Consider the following 16,715-nt stretch of genomic DNA (forward strand, 5'->3'; position numbering starts at 1 on the left):
TTGGCCAGGGACAGTGTTCTGGCTGACACCAATCAGTGGTTCCTACGAGATACTTCTGAGAGCTGGGCAGAAGGGATTAGATCTTGGGAGTGTTGTGTGTATGTGGTCAGTTACATGTTTGTCGGTGCAGTAATGAAAAGGTTATTTGTGTTAATGGGGCTCCGTTAAGATCATCGGGTGCTTTAAAATAACATTTTTATTTCCAGGACAAGTGCATAAACAAATAGCCTGGGTGATGTTGAATCATGTTCTTTAACTAAAATCGGGCAGAATTCTCCGCAAGGCCCATCTCCAGGTTTCACGACGGCGTCGGGAGCCTCGCCTGGCCCCCTATTCTCCCCTACCCAGGGGGATAGGCGACCCGTACCAGGAAACTCGGCGGCCGAGCCTTGTCCCTGGCTTCAAGGCCTGGCGCACCAAGAATGACACCGCGGCGGCGCCTAATGACATCAGCCGCGCATGCGTGGGTTGGACAGCTCAAACCCGTGCATGCGCGGTTGCCGTCTTTCCCCTCAGCCGCCCCGCAAGACGTGGCGGCTTGATCTTGTGGGGCAGCGGAGGGGAAAGAGTGCGTCCTCTTCAGACGCCAGCCCGATGATCGGTGGGCACCGACCGCGGGCCAGTCCCCTCCCGAGCACGGTCGTGGTGCTCGATCCCTGATCCGCCTCCCCTAGGCCCCACACTTACCTGGCGCACCATGTTCACAATGGCAGCGACCAGGTGTGGTTGCCGCCGCCGTGAACAGGTTGGAAACAGCAGGCAGTAAAGACTAATATCTTGTCGGAGAATCGCGGGCCACCGTGAAAAACGATGGCCCGCGTTTCTCCGAACGGCGTGTCGGAAAACCGGACACGCCATTTTGGGGGGGGGGGGGGGGGGGGGGGGAGAGAATAGCGGGAGGTGCGGGAGCAGACCTCCCACTATTCTCCCACCCATCGTGGTTGCGGAGAATCGCGGCTGATGTGTCTGATAGATTTGTGGAATGGAAACCCAAACAGTTGACAGCAAGTCACTCCGTTCTCATGATAGAAAGGGCCAGCACCTGGCTGCCTTCATTTTACAATTGCTCCTTGGGCGGCATTTACATGAAAGCTCAATGTCTGACTTTTCTGCAGCAATGCTCAAAAGAGAAAGTGATTGAGGATGTGGGCCACATTTAAGAAGATTGGTGTCAAGAGAGACTGCCTGATAGCCGCCATGCTATTTAGAATCTATCTGATTGTACCTATTCACCCCATCAAAGATGAAATGCCCCCTGATGAGAGTATTGAATACCACCTAGATGGAGAACTTTTAGCCCAGCCTCCACCGTGCCAAAACTAAACTGACCATTGCAGACACATGATCTAGTTTGCAAATCTCCATCTATTCAATTCTACATACAAGAGACTCAACCTGTCCTTGATCGTTGCCAAAAAAAAATTCTGCATCGACCTTGACCTGGTCAGTCAAATCTTCCAACTCCCATATATGCTGAAGTAGAGACTCTGGACTATATTGAACACTTCCCGAAGGTGGACAGTCACCTCTCTCAACAGGCCAACATTAGTGAGGAGATCCAACATTGGATCAGCTCAGCCTTCTACATAATGCGGCAGTGGGTGTTTAACAATAAATACCTCCACAAGTCAACATCGATTCTAGTGGACTTCCGGTTGCGGAGCTAAGCCGCATGTTCGGAGGCTCCCGCTATTTTTGGACTTTTGGGCTCTTTTGAGGGCCCTTAACGGCGCTGGTCGGACTTTTCCCGGTGTGGGAAGACAGCTGTGCCTCTACCGGTGGATGGACTGGACCAGGAGCGGGGAGGTCAAAACATCGCCTTTGGAGCAGAGAAAGGTGCGAGGGAGGAAGACCAAGATGCCAGCGGGCGGGGATGTGGCAGCAGTGGGCGCAGGAGCAGCAGGAGCTGCTCCATAGCTGCTTCAGGGAGCTGAAAGCTGAGCTGCTGGAACTGCTAAAGGCCTCATTTGACAAGCTCACAGCGGCTCAGACGGCCCAGGGGGCAGAGATCCGCGAGGTCCAGCAAATGGCCTTGGAGAATGAGGATGAAATCCTAGGCCTGGCAGTGAAGGTGGAGTCGCACGAGGCGCTCCACAAGAAATGGCAGGCGAGGCTGGAGGAAATGGAGAACCACTTGCGGTGGAAGAATTTGCAGATCCTGGGCCTCCTGGAAGGATCGGACTTGGGGGCCTACGTGGTCATGATGCTGAACTCGCTAATGGGAGCGGGGTCCTTCCAAGGGCCCTTGGAGCTGGCAATAGTCCTCCATCCCCTCAAACAACCGGCTCATCCTCTATCTTGTCAGGTGCACTACCTTTAACTGTATTAACTCCAGCGATGCATACGAAGTTGAAGCATTCACCCTCCGCAACACCTCACACCACAACCCCTCCTCCAATGCCACTCCCAGCTCATCCTCCCACTTGGCCTTAACCGCTTCCAGCAAAGCCATATCCTCCTCCACAATCTTCCCATAAATTGCCGAGATGGCCCCCCCCCCCCCCCCCCCCCTCCAATCCCATCACTGACAACACCCCCACCAACAAAGAGGAGGGAGGCATCACAGGAAAAGCTGGGAAAACCTTCCATACAAAATCCCACACCTACATATACCTAAAGGCCTCCCCCTGTAGAATCCCAAACTTCTGTCGACTCCTTCAAACTCGCAAACCGCCCTTTCAAAAATAGCGCTCCTTTCAAAAATAGCGCTCCTTCCACCCTCGAAACCTAGCATCCAGTCTCGCCGGCTGAAACACATGATTTTCTCACACTGGCATCAGCTTCGACCCAACCCCTAATTTAACATGCTGCCAAAACTTCACCTTGGCTTCCACCATGTTGACTTCTTTATTTCTATGCGAACCACAAGCTGTTTCTTATATTGACTGAATGACCACACAACCAGTATATTAGTCCAAAAGGCAGTTTATTAACACTTGTTTTATATGTAATGATTCACGCGGCTACCCACTAAACTAAACTTAATAACTATGATGACCTTTACTTAACTTCAGGGTGACCGGCTTTGTGCGGGAGATGAGGCTTTTATCTGTGTCCACATGGGTCAGTTTCGAAGCCTTCAGGTTCATCTCGGCTGGGCTCATCCTTCAGGTAGTGATCGTGGGTCCTTGAACTTGGCTGGTTGATATGCTGCAATTGGTCGCACACAGGCCGGTCCAAAAGAGGCCGATCCCTAGTGCTTCTTATCCTTCTTCTCTTTCATGGCCGTTTGGGCGGTCCTAACTCCAGACCTAATGGATCGATAGGATTTTGATCACCCTCATTGATCCTGGCCAATTAAGGGGCGGATACCTCGGTGGCTGGGCGTGTCCTAGCTATCATTGTTCCAGGCATGTATGCCTTTCCAAATAAGGGGAAGTGGCGCTGGTTAGTCTGCTACTGTTGTAGTTCCTTGATTCAAACTCAATTGCCCTGGGGGAAATGGTGATTGACTTTTTATGGGTGCAAGTTTCGATCAGTTCTGGCTTCTTTGCACAATACACCGAGGCTGTGTACTTGTCTGTGTCCAAGTTGACCACAATTCCCATGGTCCTCTGCAGGTAGCCATCTTAGATGGCTACAACCGAGTATTTCCCTGGGGCAAACTGGAGCGGCACCATTGCCAGCGACCCCCCCCCCCCCCCCCCCGACAAGAACCTGCGTCCATCCTCACCCACATCGCCTCCAGCACCCTACTCCAGCCCTGCACCTCCTTGGCGATCGCAGGCAGTAATAATACATCAGATTTGGAAGAAACAACCTCTCCTCCCCCCCCCCCCCCCCCCCCACCCCACAATTGTCGACCTACCTGAAGCATTAACTTCCGAATCCTCGCCACCTTATCCGCCCATACAAATGACAAAATCAACCGTTCCAAACCATAAAAAATGCTTTGGTAAAAAGACCGGTAAGCACGGGAATAAATATAAAAACCTCGACAAGATATTAGTCTTTACTGCCTGCACCCTGCCTGCTAATGATAGGAGGCTGACTCACCTCAACATATTTGCCATAACTCTATCCACCAAGCTCGTAAAATTCAATTTACAGAGCTCGGCCCAGTCCCAAACCACCTGCACCTCCAGATACCTGAAGTGAATAGTTGTCACACAAAATGGCAATCCCTCCAAGCCAACTCCCACCCACGGAGAGGAAACCAAAAAGCCCTATCTCTTCTCCAAATTCATTACTATCCCAAAAAAGCCATCACTTCGGAGTTAATTCTCCTAACATTTTCTTGGTAACTATTTGTGTAACATAGCTGGAAACATCTGAAGTTTGCAATTTAAATGACATTTTCAAATGATTGCTAGCAGAGGGTAATTGCCCAGAGGAAGTGTGGAGTTCTGTGCAAACCCTTACCAGAAAAGTTCTGAGAGGGATTCTACCCCTACCCTCCCGCCCGCCGCCCGCCCCCCAACCAATCCATTATTAGTGAGCTTGGAAGTTACAGTCCGAGAGTAAAAAAGCAAGGTTATGGTGAACCTTTGTAAAACCCTGACTCAGCCTGGAGTATTGTGTCCCGTTCCACTTTCTGCACTATAGGAAGCATATGATGCTTTGAGAGAAGGTGCACAAAAGATTTACAAGAATGGTTCTAGCATGGGTGATGGATTTTAGTTATCTGGATAGATCTCCTCGGATGACTATCTGGATGGAGCTTGCACTTCCTCCTCGTGTCTGTGTGGGTTTCTTCCGGGTGCTCCAGTTGCCTCCCATGTCCAAAGATGTGCAGGTTAGGTGAATTGGCCATGCTAAATTGCCCCATAGTGTCCAAAAGGTTAGGTGAAGTTACGAGAATAGGGTGAAGGTGTGGGTTTAAGTAGGATGCTCTTTCCAAGGCCCAGTGCAGACTCGATGGGCCGAATGGTCTCCTTCTGCATTGTAAGTTCTATGATTGAAGAAGTCGGGTTGAGCGGCGGTCCGGTGGGACCAGCCGGGTTGAGCGGCAGTCCACTGGGTTGAACGGTGGTCCGGTGGGACCAGCCGGGTTGAGCGGTGGTCCTGTGAGACCAGCTAGGTTGATCAGTGGTCTGGTGGGACCAGTCAGGTTGAGCGGCAATCCGCTGGGAGCAGCCGGGTTGAACGGCGGTCTGGTGGGACCAGCCGGTTTGAGCGGCGGTCCGGTGGGACCAGCCGGGCTGAGCGGCGGTCCGGTGGGACCAGCCGGGTTCTTACTGTGCTGGAACCTTCTTGGTACAAAAACAACTCCGGCTCAAAGATCATCCCAATGGGTAAATTAGATGAGTTCGAATTGGCTACCGATGAGCATGCGCACTCGAGATTCAAGTGATGATTGGTTCGCAACGAGTGTGCGCAAATACGGTTCAAATGCTGATTGGCTATTAAAGAGCATGCGCGAGTCGAATCGACGGTCGGATTGGTTGCTGATGGGTTGGTCAGTGCACCTGCGCGCAGGTTCCAGTCGGGGAGATGTTCGTGGGTGCACCGTCCAGCTGCCCGGTATGACAGGCTCCCTGTCCAGGCGGGCTCTCCGCCTGATTTCTCAGCTGCCGTCTGTCTGCTCATTCCCTGGCAGTAGGCAGCAGGCATTCGGCCGCCTCCTGCCCGCAGGCCGCGCTCCCTCCTCGGGCTCTGCGGTCGGCCCCAGCAGCCCTTCCCTCATCACCACCCCCATCTTCTACGTGAATGCGACTCCTCACATCGGCCACCTGTACTCAGCGGTGCTGGCGGACGCTTTGTACCGCGCCAAGATTTTACTGGGACATGAAGCCAAGTTTGCAACAGGTACCGGGAAGCAGCAGCCGGTCATCCCGTGAAGAGAACCGGGATACTCCTCCTGGCCTCCCTCCGGATTGTTGAATAGTGGAGTTGGTCAAATTAATTTGGGGAAAGCTGCGCACCTGTTGTGTTCAATGTTTATAGTACTATAGTTATCCAGGAGTTAGAAGTAGTTTTAACTCTTCTAACTCTCCTGGGTAACTATTCCTGCAAGACAGTCGGAACCATCTGAAAACTGTGATTTGAACGGAACCCAGTGCAGGGTAATTACCCAACAGAATTTGTACTTCCTGGGCAATGGCATGCAATCTTTATTTGGGGCTTCAGAGGGTTTCACTCGTGCATCTGTGGAGCACTTCTCAGTTACGATGCCCTCCTGGGGTTTGGAAGTTATGGGCCCTTATTTTGCTTTCCATACATGATTCAAATGTAATTTATAGTTTTTGTTCATGTTGACTTCGACACAACAGTGAGGATACTTTGATCTGGTTGAAGAGCATCACTGTTGCTTGCCCATTACAGATCCTCTGGAGGGAACTGCACTGAAACAGAGTCTGGGTTAGTGTAGATTCTGGTGCCAAGCCTGCAGAAAATCTGTGGGATGTTGTACTGGTGGTGACCAGCAAAACCCATTCTATCATCACTGAGGGCTAACTCTGGGCTATTGTGTGTCTTGATAGCTGCATTGTGCCTGAATAAATAAATGAAGCATACCCATCATATATATTTGTCCAACAAGTGAGTCTGACTACGAGCGACCTAATGAGACTTGTAAATATATTGCCATCTGGGGAAAACATTACTGTGACAATGCAATGTGAATATCAAAAAAAAAGGAAACAAAAATGTTGATTTCCAAGTTTTCAACATCTACAATACTTTGCTTTTTGTTTACCTGAAAAAGGGCTTGGTCCATTAAATATTTAAACAGTGCACTATAATAATATTTGTAATGACTGGCCGACTGATGTTTCGTGATAAAGAAACATGCCTTAATCTGATGAAAGATCTCTGAAAATCTCTTTCGCTTTCCACTGATTCTGCCAGAGCCGCTGCGCATTTCCTACATTTTCTGTTTTTATTTTATATATTAGGTGTTGGGTATTCTTGTATAACACAACTGTATAACTTGTTGCAGGGACAGATGAGCATGGCCTGAAGATTCAACAAGCTGCAGAAGCTGCAGCTGAAGACCCATTAGAATTCTGTTCCAGAGTGTCTAAAGAGTTCAGGACTTTATTCCAACAGTCCCTAGTTTCATACACAGATTACATTCGAACCACAGAGGAACGTCACAAAAATGCTGTCCAACATTTTTGGTGCGTCTTGCGTGACGAGGGGTACCTCTATGAAGGAACATACGAGGGATGGTATTCTGTTCCAGATGAGACTTTCCTGTCTGATTCACAGGTTGTGGAAAGAAAGGATGCATATGGGAACCTCATTAAAGTATCTATGGAGAGTGGACACAAGGTAAACCTATGCAAGACACTTGGAAAGTGCTGAATCAATGTACAGATGTGATCAGTACTTTGTATGATAGGATCAGTATACTGGGGTAGATGTTGATGGAAAGGAACAATACATTTGGCTATTAAGCATGATGCTGTGTGCACAGTCTTCATTTTATAGTCTATAGAATGTTACGGCTGTTTTAACGTCGGTTAAAGCACGAAAGAAAATGGAAAATTTTCTGTAACTTTTTAGTATTTACCTCATCAGCCTGCCACAAAAATAAACCTTCCCTCTGCACTGCCCTAACAATGTACCACAAACTGACCTTAAAAGGTCACACTTTTGCATTAGTATAATGTCATTATGCCACTCGCAATCCTTGTGAGCTCTACAAGTGTAAAATCTAGTTTTGTGCCGTTGCTGCGTGCATGCTGGAAGCTTGATTGAGATGACTTTGAGTTTTGGGTTCTTCGATATTTCTCAGTTATGCACGTATTCTAGGTAATTCACTGTGTGTTTGTATTTAATCAAATACATCAAAATCCAGTATCTGAGATAAACCTGAGGTAGTATTTGTATTTTGAAATGTATGTATTCTAAAACGTACTTCTAATTACAGGTGGAATGGACTAAAGAAGAAAATTACATGTTCAGGCTGTCTGAATTTAGACCAATGTTGTTAGATTGGTTGAAGAAAAATCCATTTGCAATATGCCCAGAAAAATTCCATCACCTTGTTGTCCACTGGCTACAGGAAGAAATTCCAGACTTATCAGTGTCGCGACAGAGAAATCGTTTGAAGTGGGGTATCCCAGTTCCTGAAGATTCAACACAGACAATTTATGTATGGTTAGATGCCTTAGTTAATTATCTCACTGTAGCAGGTTATCCAGAGGATCATAATCCTTGGTGTTCTGGAGTACATCACATTGTTGGGAAGGATATTCTTAAGTTCCATGCTATATATTGGCCTGCTTTCCTAATGGCAGCTGGCCTGCAGTTACCAAAGCAAATCTATGTACATTCACATTGGACAGTCAATGGCCAGAAGATGTCCAAGAGCCTTGGCAATGTTATTGATCCCATGGAACGATTTTCTGTGTACACTGCTGATGGCTTCAGATATTTTTTGCTGCGGCAAGGTGTGCCAGAAACAGACTGTGACTATTATGATGATAAAGTGCTTAAAGTTCTAAATGCAGAGCTTGCAGATGCGTTGGGAGGCCTCCTTAACCGTTGTACAGGCACACGTATGAATCCTGACCAAGTCTACTCACCTTTTTCAACTCACTGTTTTCCTAAGAGGCCCTACATGGGCCATTCAAGCAGAGCAACAATTGAGGATTACAAAATGATACAATTAGTTGAGCAGCTACCTTTGGACGTTGAACACTGCTTTGAAAAGTTTCAAATTTATAAAGCTTTAGAAGCTATCAATTTTTGCATTCGGTTAACAAATGGCTTTTTCCAACGGCATGCTCCCTGGAAACTAGACCGAAAAAATGCTGAAGATTGCTGCTGGCTGGATACCGTGCTTCATGTCACTTTGGAATGCTTGCGGGTTTACGGGATCCTTTTGCAGCCAGTCATCCCAGCACTTGCTAACAAATTGCTTTCGCGATTGGCTGTTGGGCCACAGGAACGAGGCTGGAGACATTTGAACTTCTTGGCCAAATACCATAATAGTATTTGCCCTTTTGAAGGAAGAAAGTTGGGGCCTGATAGCGGACTCTTGTTTAACAGATTGGAAAGGACAGATAAAAGACAGAGCAAAGCTCAAGGAAGATGTTGAAAATGCAACATACTCTAATGAATTTGACCTATTTTAGCTCAGCCACATGCAAATAATTTGTTCTGAATATATTGCAAAATGTTAATACAATACTTTTGCACAATGCGTTTTTTTCTCCTTTTTATAATTTTATTATATCCTCAGCTTTCAGGCGGCATTGTAGCATGAGGAAGGCATGGTAGCACAGTGGTTAGCTTTGTTGCTTCACAGCATCTGGGTCCCAGGTTCGATTCTTGGCTTGGGTCACTGTCTGTGCGGAATCTACATTCTCCCAGTGTCTGCGTGGGTTTCCTCCGGGCGCTCCAGTTTCCTCCCACAAGTCCCGAAAGACGTGCTTGTTAGGCAAATTGGACATTGACTTCTCCCTCCGTGTACCCGAACAGGTGCCAGAGTGTGGCGACTAGGGGATTTTCACAGTAACTTCATTGCAGTGTTAATGTAAGCTTATTTGTGACAATGACAAAGATTATTATTATAGAATAGAATTTTACCAACCCAGGAAGTCATTCAGACCACCATGTCCATGCCAGCTCACCAGCAGCAACTCTGCTCATCTTGTAGATCTGTAAGTTTTTTTTTTCTCTTTAGACAATTATCTAATGCCCTTTTGAAAGCCGTGCTTGAATCTGTCTCCACTACACTTTCAGGCAATGTATCCCAGATTGTTATTCCTGCGTTAAAAGGTTTTCTTCATGTTACTGTTGGTAGTTTTGCCATTCGTCTGGTTCTTGACCCTTTGCCAATGGGATGTCGTCGTCCCACCACCACCCTCTACTCTGTCCAGACTCATGATTTTGAATACCTCTATCATATCGCTTCTCAGGAGAACAAACTCCGCTTCTCTGTTCCATCTACATTACTGAAATTTCGCATCCCTGGAATCATTCTTGCAAATTTTTTCTGCACCCTCGAATGCCATTTCATGCTCCCGAGAGAGTGTGAAGCCCAGAATTGGGCACACTACTCTGGTTCAGTTCAAACTAGTGTTTTATAAAAGTTAACCATATCCTCCTTGCCTTTGTACTCTTATACCTCTGTTCATAAAACCCAGGAACCTATATATCTTATTAATCGCTTTCTCAACCTGCCCTGGCACCTTCAATGATTTGAGAACATATATCCCCAGGGTCCTCTACTTCTGTAGCCATTTTAGAATTGTATCCTTTAAAATCTCCTTGTTCTTGCTCCCAAAATCCATCACTCCAAACTTCTCTGCCACGTCTGCTCATTCTACCAGGCCTTGTGAATCTGCCTTGTCTTCTTCTGTCCTTTTCACAATTTACAATACTGCCAAGTTTTATCACTTGCAAATTTTGAAATTATACCCTGCACACCCATGTTCAAGTCATTAATGTGTATCAAGAAAAGCAGCGATGCTAGTACCAGCCCATGGGGAACGTTTATACTTTCTACCCATCAAAAATATAACCATTCTAGCTACTTTCTATTTTCTGCCATTAAACCAACATTGTATTCATGCTGCCACTTCTCCCTTTTATTTCATGGGTATTGCTTTGCAGACAAACATATATGACATTCTACATGAAGTGCAGTAGCCTCATCAATCTTCTTTGTACCTCAACTCAATCAAGTTGGTTGAAGACAGTTTGTCTTTACCAAATTATTGTTGACTTTCTTTAATTAATCCCAATTTGTCCAAGTGATTTAATTTTATCCAGGACTATTGTTTCTAAAAGCTCTCCCACCGGCAAGATTAAACTGACTAGTCTACAGTTGCTGGTCTCACCTTTACAACCATTAGTGTACAAGAGTGAAATATTTGCAATTCTCTCATCCCCTGGTGTCACCTCTGCATCAAAGGAGGGTTGGGCGATTATGGCTAGTTCCTCTGCAATTTCGTATCCTTGGGCATATCTAATCCAGTCTTGTGTTTTATCAATTTGTTAGCCTTTCTAATATCTTCTATTAATTTTTATCCCATCCAGTATCTCAACTACCTCCTTTGACTTTGGCAGCAACATCATCCTTGCATGCACAGATCATAGGGTACACAGTAGCATAGTGGTTAACACTTGCTTCACAGGCCAGGGACCTGGGTTTGATTCCCGGCTTGGGTCACTGTCTGTGCAAAGTTGACACATTCACCCCTTGTTTGCTGTGGATTCCTCCGGTTTCCTCCCACAAGTCCAAAAAGATGGGATTGTTAGGTGAATTGGACATTCTGAATTCTACCTCCATGTACCCAAACAGGCACGATTAGTGTGGTGACTAGTGGATTTTCACAGTAACTTAATTGCAGTGTTAATGTAAGCCTACTTGTGATGCTAATAAAGATTATTATTATTATCATTTGTTTAGAACCTCAGCTATGCCCTCTGCCTCATTTTTTGCTTGAGCATATAGCATGCAGTGAGCAGTTGATGGACACATTGGGCGCGGGTTTCCTCACCCTTTCCGGCGTGTTCTGCAGTGGTAGAGGGTGGCTTGCCGGTGGCCAGTGGCTGAATCTTCTGGTCTCACCGTTGTCAATGGGGTTTCCCGTTGAACACAACCTTCGTTGCTCGGTGGGGTGTGTTGTCGTTGGGACAGTAAGATCCTGCTGGCGAACGGCCAGCGGATCTCACCCACATCAGTGAACAAAACATCACCTGCTGCTCAGGCTCTGAAACCTGGAGCTTAATTTGCCCAAGCTGACATTTCCTGCCTAAGTAAGTGTTTAGGACTAGAGAAGTATGTGGGAGTTCTCACATGGAACAGGATATACATCCATGGGACGTAAATGCCTTGCTATGCCGCTACTTATTAGACCTAATTGTTTCAGCAGAAGATTTGAATAAATAAAATCTAACCAGCTGCTCTCCAACTAGCTGCTTTTCTTGTGCTGTCTTCACTTTTTTCCAGGGAATTAACTGATTCTAAACCTTTGCCAACATTTCTTTGTGAGGTTCACGTAATTGACCTGCATCGATTCATCTTTATAATTTTCGGAGCTGTTTTAATGTCAGTATGGTATAATCCTTTTTTTAACCACGTAGGTATCTTTAATTGTGAGACTCTACATTACTTCTACCTATGGTCAATGATGTAATTTCATAAGTTAATATAAAGTCAATTTTATTTAATGAACCTGGGTTTTTAAAAGTTTTATCTAGTCAAGTTACTGCATTCATTATTCTGGTATATGGACTTGGGTCAGTCCACCTGCTCTTTTCTACAGAAAAGGACCCTTATTTGTAATTTTAATGGTACACCTGAACATTACCAATGCAATTTGGCAAGAGCAAGAAAATCAGCCCTTCACACAGTATACTTTTATACCTTGTACCTTTAAGGTTCCCGTGTTTTGGTGTTGTGGTGCTCATTTGTAATTAAATAATTGATTTATTCTTCAAAAAGATTGGCGGGAAACACCCCACTTGGCTTATGCTGTCATTTGAGCCCCATTTCAGGATTCACTTAGGCTATTGTCATCTTGCACCTTGAGGCCTGTGTTCCTCTAGCTTTTGCTTTTCAGGAATCAACCCCCATTATTTTAGATGCTTTTTCTGCAATAAATGGCAGTAGTTCATAAATCAATGGCTGGAATTCTGAAGATGCTATTCCCTCAATGTAGTATAAATTTTGATTTGACTTCAATCTATTTTGGTTTCACAACAAATGAAAAAGAGATCAGCTGTGTCTGAAAAGTAATTTTATTTGTGTCGTGCACAGACTTTTTGTACCCGTGATCATGCTAAATGGGCCGGCACAAATTGTTGTAAGATTAAAATGGCAAAAGCAAGTTTGAGGTAATAAAAGAGGACAATCATATATCCTGCAGCTTCATGTGGCTTGAATCAATATCTGGTTTAAAAACTAATTGGATTATAAAGTGCAACAGAGGAACATATTGGCATTTGCTGCCAGTGACAGAGTATTAGATCCTAACTGCTGTTGGGCTATATGTTACCTCACCAGCCACTGTTGTAATAAGCATTAGCACAGTTAAACTTCCAAATTTACAGGAAGTCTGGGGAAATTATTAAATATTTTCAAAGGAAAACCTTTGTTTTGGACAAAACTTTCAGTACATTGATCTGTTACATTATCACAGATCTTTCCTTTTTCTTCTGCCATTTTTTCCCCCCATTTCTTTCCCTCACTGCACTTAAAACATTACGGGTGAGATCTTCTGGCTGTTCACACCGGCGATATGTTCTGGTCCTCCGGATGGTGCACCCCTGGTGTGGATTCAATGTGAAATCACATTGATTTTTAAAAATAGAGTACCCAATTTCTTTTTTTCCCAATTTAGCATAGCCAATCCACCTACCCTGCGCATCTTTTAGATTGTGGGGGTGAGACCCGCGCAGACACGGGGAGAATGTGCAAACTCCATATTAACAGTGACCTGGGGCCGGGATTGAACCCGGGCCTGGATGCAGTGAGGCAGCAGTGTTAACCACCATGCTTTGATACATACAAATACTGGTTTCAGGAAAGATATGGTTCATGTTTCAATCTTCCTTTCTTTAAAATGTAGAATTTATAACAGAAATAGGCCATTCAGCTCACCTGGTCTGGCAGGTGTTCAAGTTTCACACAAAACTCTTCCCCCAAATAAATGTGAACGGTGCCAGAGAGGCCCGGCCAAACATACCCACATGTTTTGGGCTTGTCCCAAACTTGTATGGTTCTATACAGCCTCTGAGGCAATGTCCAAGGTTGTGGGGTGAGGGTGGAGCCATGCCCAAGAGTGGCAATCTTTGGGGTAATGGAACAGCCAGAGCTACACATGGCGAAGAGGGCTGACACCCTAGCTTTCGCTTCCCTAATCGCACGCCGGACAATCCTCCTCGGCTGACGATCAGCAGCATCATTCGCAGCTGCCGACTGGCTGGGAGACCTGGCAGAATTTCTCCACTTGGAAAAGATCAAATACACCATCTGAGGGTCAGAAGAAGGCTTCCTCAAAGCATGGAGACAATTTGTTGGCCTGTTCAAAGCCAACAGCGACTAGAGGAAAAAGAGATGGGAGAAGACAGACAGGAATACACAACTGGGGGAGCGAGGAAGAAAGGAGAGAACTCGGGGGAACCAAAGGGAGAAGCACGGAAGGAGGGGGGAGGGGGGTGGAAAGCCCCCCCCCCCCCCCCCAAACCCGCAAGGCAGGCAGCGGGGAGGAAGGCACACCAAAACAGACGATATCTGTATGGATATAAGTACCACACATACTGTGAATATTAAAAGTAAAGTGTTACTGTGTATAAATAGAAAATACAAATACAAATATATTTTTAAATCTCTTCTCACCATATTTCCTGTTACCATATCAGCACATCTCTCTATTCCTTTCTTTGTCCTTGAAAGTATCAATACTATTCACTTTAATTGTTCCATGTGGTGATGAGTTCCACATTCTAACCATTCTCTGCATAAAGAACATTTTCCTGATTTTTCTGTTGGATTTTACCAGGATGTTGCCTGGTATGGAGGGAAAATCTTATGAGGAAAGGCTGATGGACTTGAGGTTGTTTTCGTTAGAGAGAAGAAGGTTAAGAGGTGACTTAATAGAGGCATACAAAATGATCAGAGGGTTAGATAGGGTGGACAGCGAGAGCCTTCTCCCGCGGATGGAGGTGGCTAGCACGAGGGGACATAGCCTTAAATTGAGGGGTAATAGATATAGGACAGAGGTCAGAGGTGGGTTTTTTACGCAAAGAGTGGTGAGGCCGTGGAATGCCCTACCTGCAACAGTAGTGAACTCGCCAACATTGAGGGCATTTAAAAGTTTATTGGATAAGCATATGGATGATAAGGGCATAGTGTAGGTTAGATGGCCTTTAGTTTTTTTCCATGTCGGTGCAACATCGAGGGCCGAAGGGCCTGTACTGCGCTGTATCGTTCTATTTATTGGTGTCCATCTTGTATTTAAGAACGTTTTCATTCTTTTCGACGATTTGATTCTCTCCCATGTCCTCTGCTTCTCTATGGTTTTGCTTTTCTGATTCTTCCCCTGATGCAATCTTGCCCTCTCAGGAACAATAATTAGCCTCTTAGCTAAGAAATATCTGAACAGCAGAATACCAATCAAGCCTGTCCTGCCATTCAATAAGATGATGATTGATTTTTATCTTAACTTCATCTATCAGTCTAATTCAGCATGTGCTTTGTTTTCTTAAAGTCATAGGACAAGCTGAACAAGCTCTAGCCAAGCAGCATAATAATGTACTGCACAGTATATAACAGTACCACCCTTAGGTTACGTTTTGGGATTTCTGGCTATTTCATGACAAGAGGGATCTTGACAATTTATATTGTCAGGCTTACCTCCCCAGGCACTAGATTCACAGAGTGACCACGTGCTGGGTAAGGGTTGGCCACTTTGCTAAATGTTATCTCTCACCCAGCGAAGGTTCACCAGACTGATTCCTGAGATGGCAGGATTGTAGTAGGAGAAGAGATTGGGTTGATGAGGCCCGTATTCACGGAGAGGGGATCTGACTGAAACATAAAATTCTGATACAATGTCCCGGGTATTGAAAACGGGTGGTAATGATGTCCCGGGTATTGAAAACTGGGGTGCTAATGAGCCCGGAGGTGGCAATCTTTGTGGTTTTGGAGGACCCGGGAGTCCAGGAAGAAAGAGAGGCTGACGTTCTGGCCTTTGCTTCCGTGGTAGCCCGGCGACTCATACTGTTAGCATGGAGGGACTCAAAGACCCCGAGGGCTGAGATATGGCTATCGGACATGGCAAGCTTTCTTGGCTAGAGAAAGTCAAGTTCGCCATGAGAGGTTCGTTACTAGGGTTTGCCCGAAGGTGGCAGTCATTTATTGACTTCTTTGCAGAGGAGTAAGCATCAGCTGGGGGGGGCAAGGGTAAAGTAGAGTAGGGGGATATTGAGGCAGGTCCATGCGTGAACAGAGCCGTGGTTTGCACTATGTTTATTTTGTTATTTGTGTATTGACTTTTTTTTGCACTGTACAATGTCACTTTTTCTATATGCCTAAAATGCCTCAATAAAATTTTTGTTTAAAAAATAATTTTTATTAAAGTTTTCACAAATATCAACAACAAAAATGTAAAGTACAAAATGCAAAAAATGTAAAGGAAACTCAGTAACAAAAATAATAAATTAACACCCACCCAAAGACACAGCAAATATATACACCCAGAATACCTCAATAAAATTGTTTGTAAAAAAAAAATAATATTCTGATACAGTTGGACAGACTGGATGTTGTATATTTTCCCTGACTGGAGGGGTCTAGAACAAAGGGTCACAGTCTCAGGATATGGAGTTGGCCATTTAGCATTGAGATGAGGAGAAATTTCTTCACCCAGAGGGTGTTGAACCTCTGGAATTCTCTCCCACAGAAGGCCAAGTCACTGAATATATCGAGGAAGAAAAGAGATAGATTTCTAGACATGAAAGGTAGCAAGGGGTTTGGTGAGAGAGGATCAAGCATGATCATATTGAATGGCACAGCAGGCTCGAAGGGCCGAATGACCTCCACCTAGTTTCTATGTTTCTGTCTTGCAAGCCACATTGAAGATCTGTGAGCCACAGCGCCATTTTGAAGAGGGAGCAAAGAACTGCACGGCAATCTTGATGTTAGCTACAGTCAATGGAATGATATCTCACAAAGAAAATGATGGCACTGCCACACAAATTGGTGTAATTAGTGCCAGAGATTTGAAATGCTGTCATTCACTTCCCCTCTCCACAGATGCTCCCTGACCGGATTCTCATAACAGGAATGATAGTTCTGTCTTTAAAAAAAA

General features: G+C 45.4%; 1 protein-coding gene across 1 annotated transcript; it reads left to right on the forward strand.

Annotated features, from left to right (window-relative positions):
- The first annotated feature begins 5,381 nt into the window (after positions 1-5,381).
- On the forward strand, positions 5,382-9,094 carry mars2 (methionyl-tRNA synthetase 2, mitochondrial). The gene is made up of 3 exons (XM_038775687.1): positions 5,382-5,748; positions 6,881-7,215; positions 7,817-9,094. The coding sequence occupies exons 1-3, from the start codon at positions 5,391-5,393 to the stop codon at positions 8,987-8,989; spliced, it is 1,866 nt and encodes a 621-aa protein (XP_038631615.1). The 5' UTR covers positions 5,382-5,390; the 3' UTR covers positions 8,990-9,094.
- Positions 9,095-16,715: the final 7,621 nt, after the last annotated feature.

This window comes from Scyliorhinus canicula, chromosome 17 (assembly GCF_902713615.1).
Source record: "Scyliorhinus canicula chromosome 17, sScyCan1.1, whole genome shotgun sequence".
In the NCBI taxonomy this organism is placed as follows: Eukaryota; Metazoa; Chordata; class Chondrichthyes; order Carcharhiniformes; family Scyliorhinidae; genus Scyliorhinus; species Scyliorhinus canicula.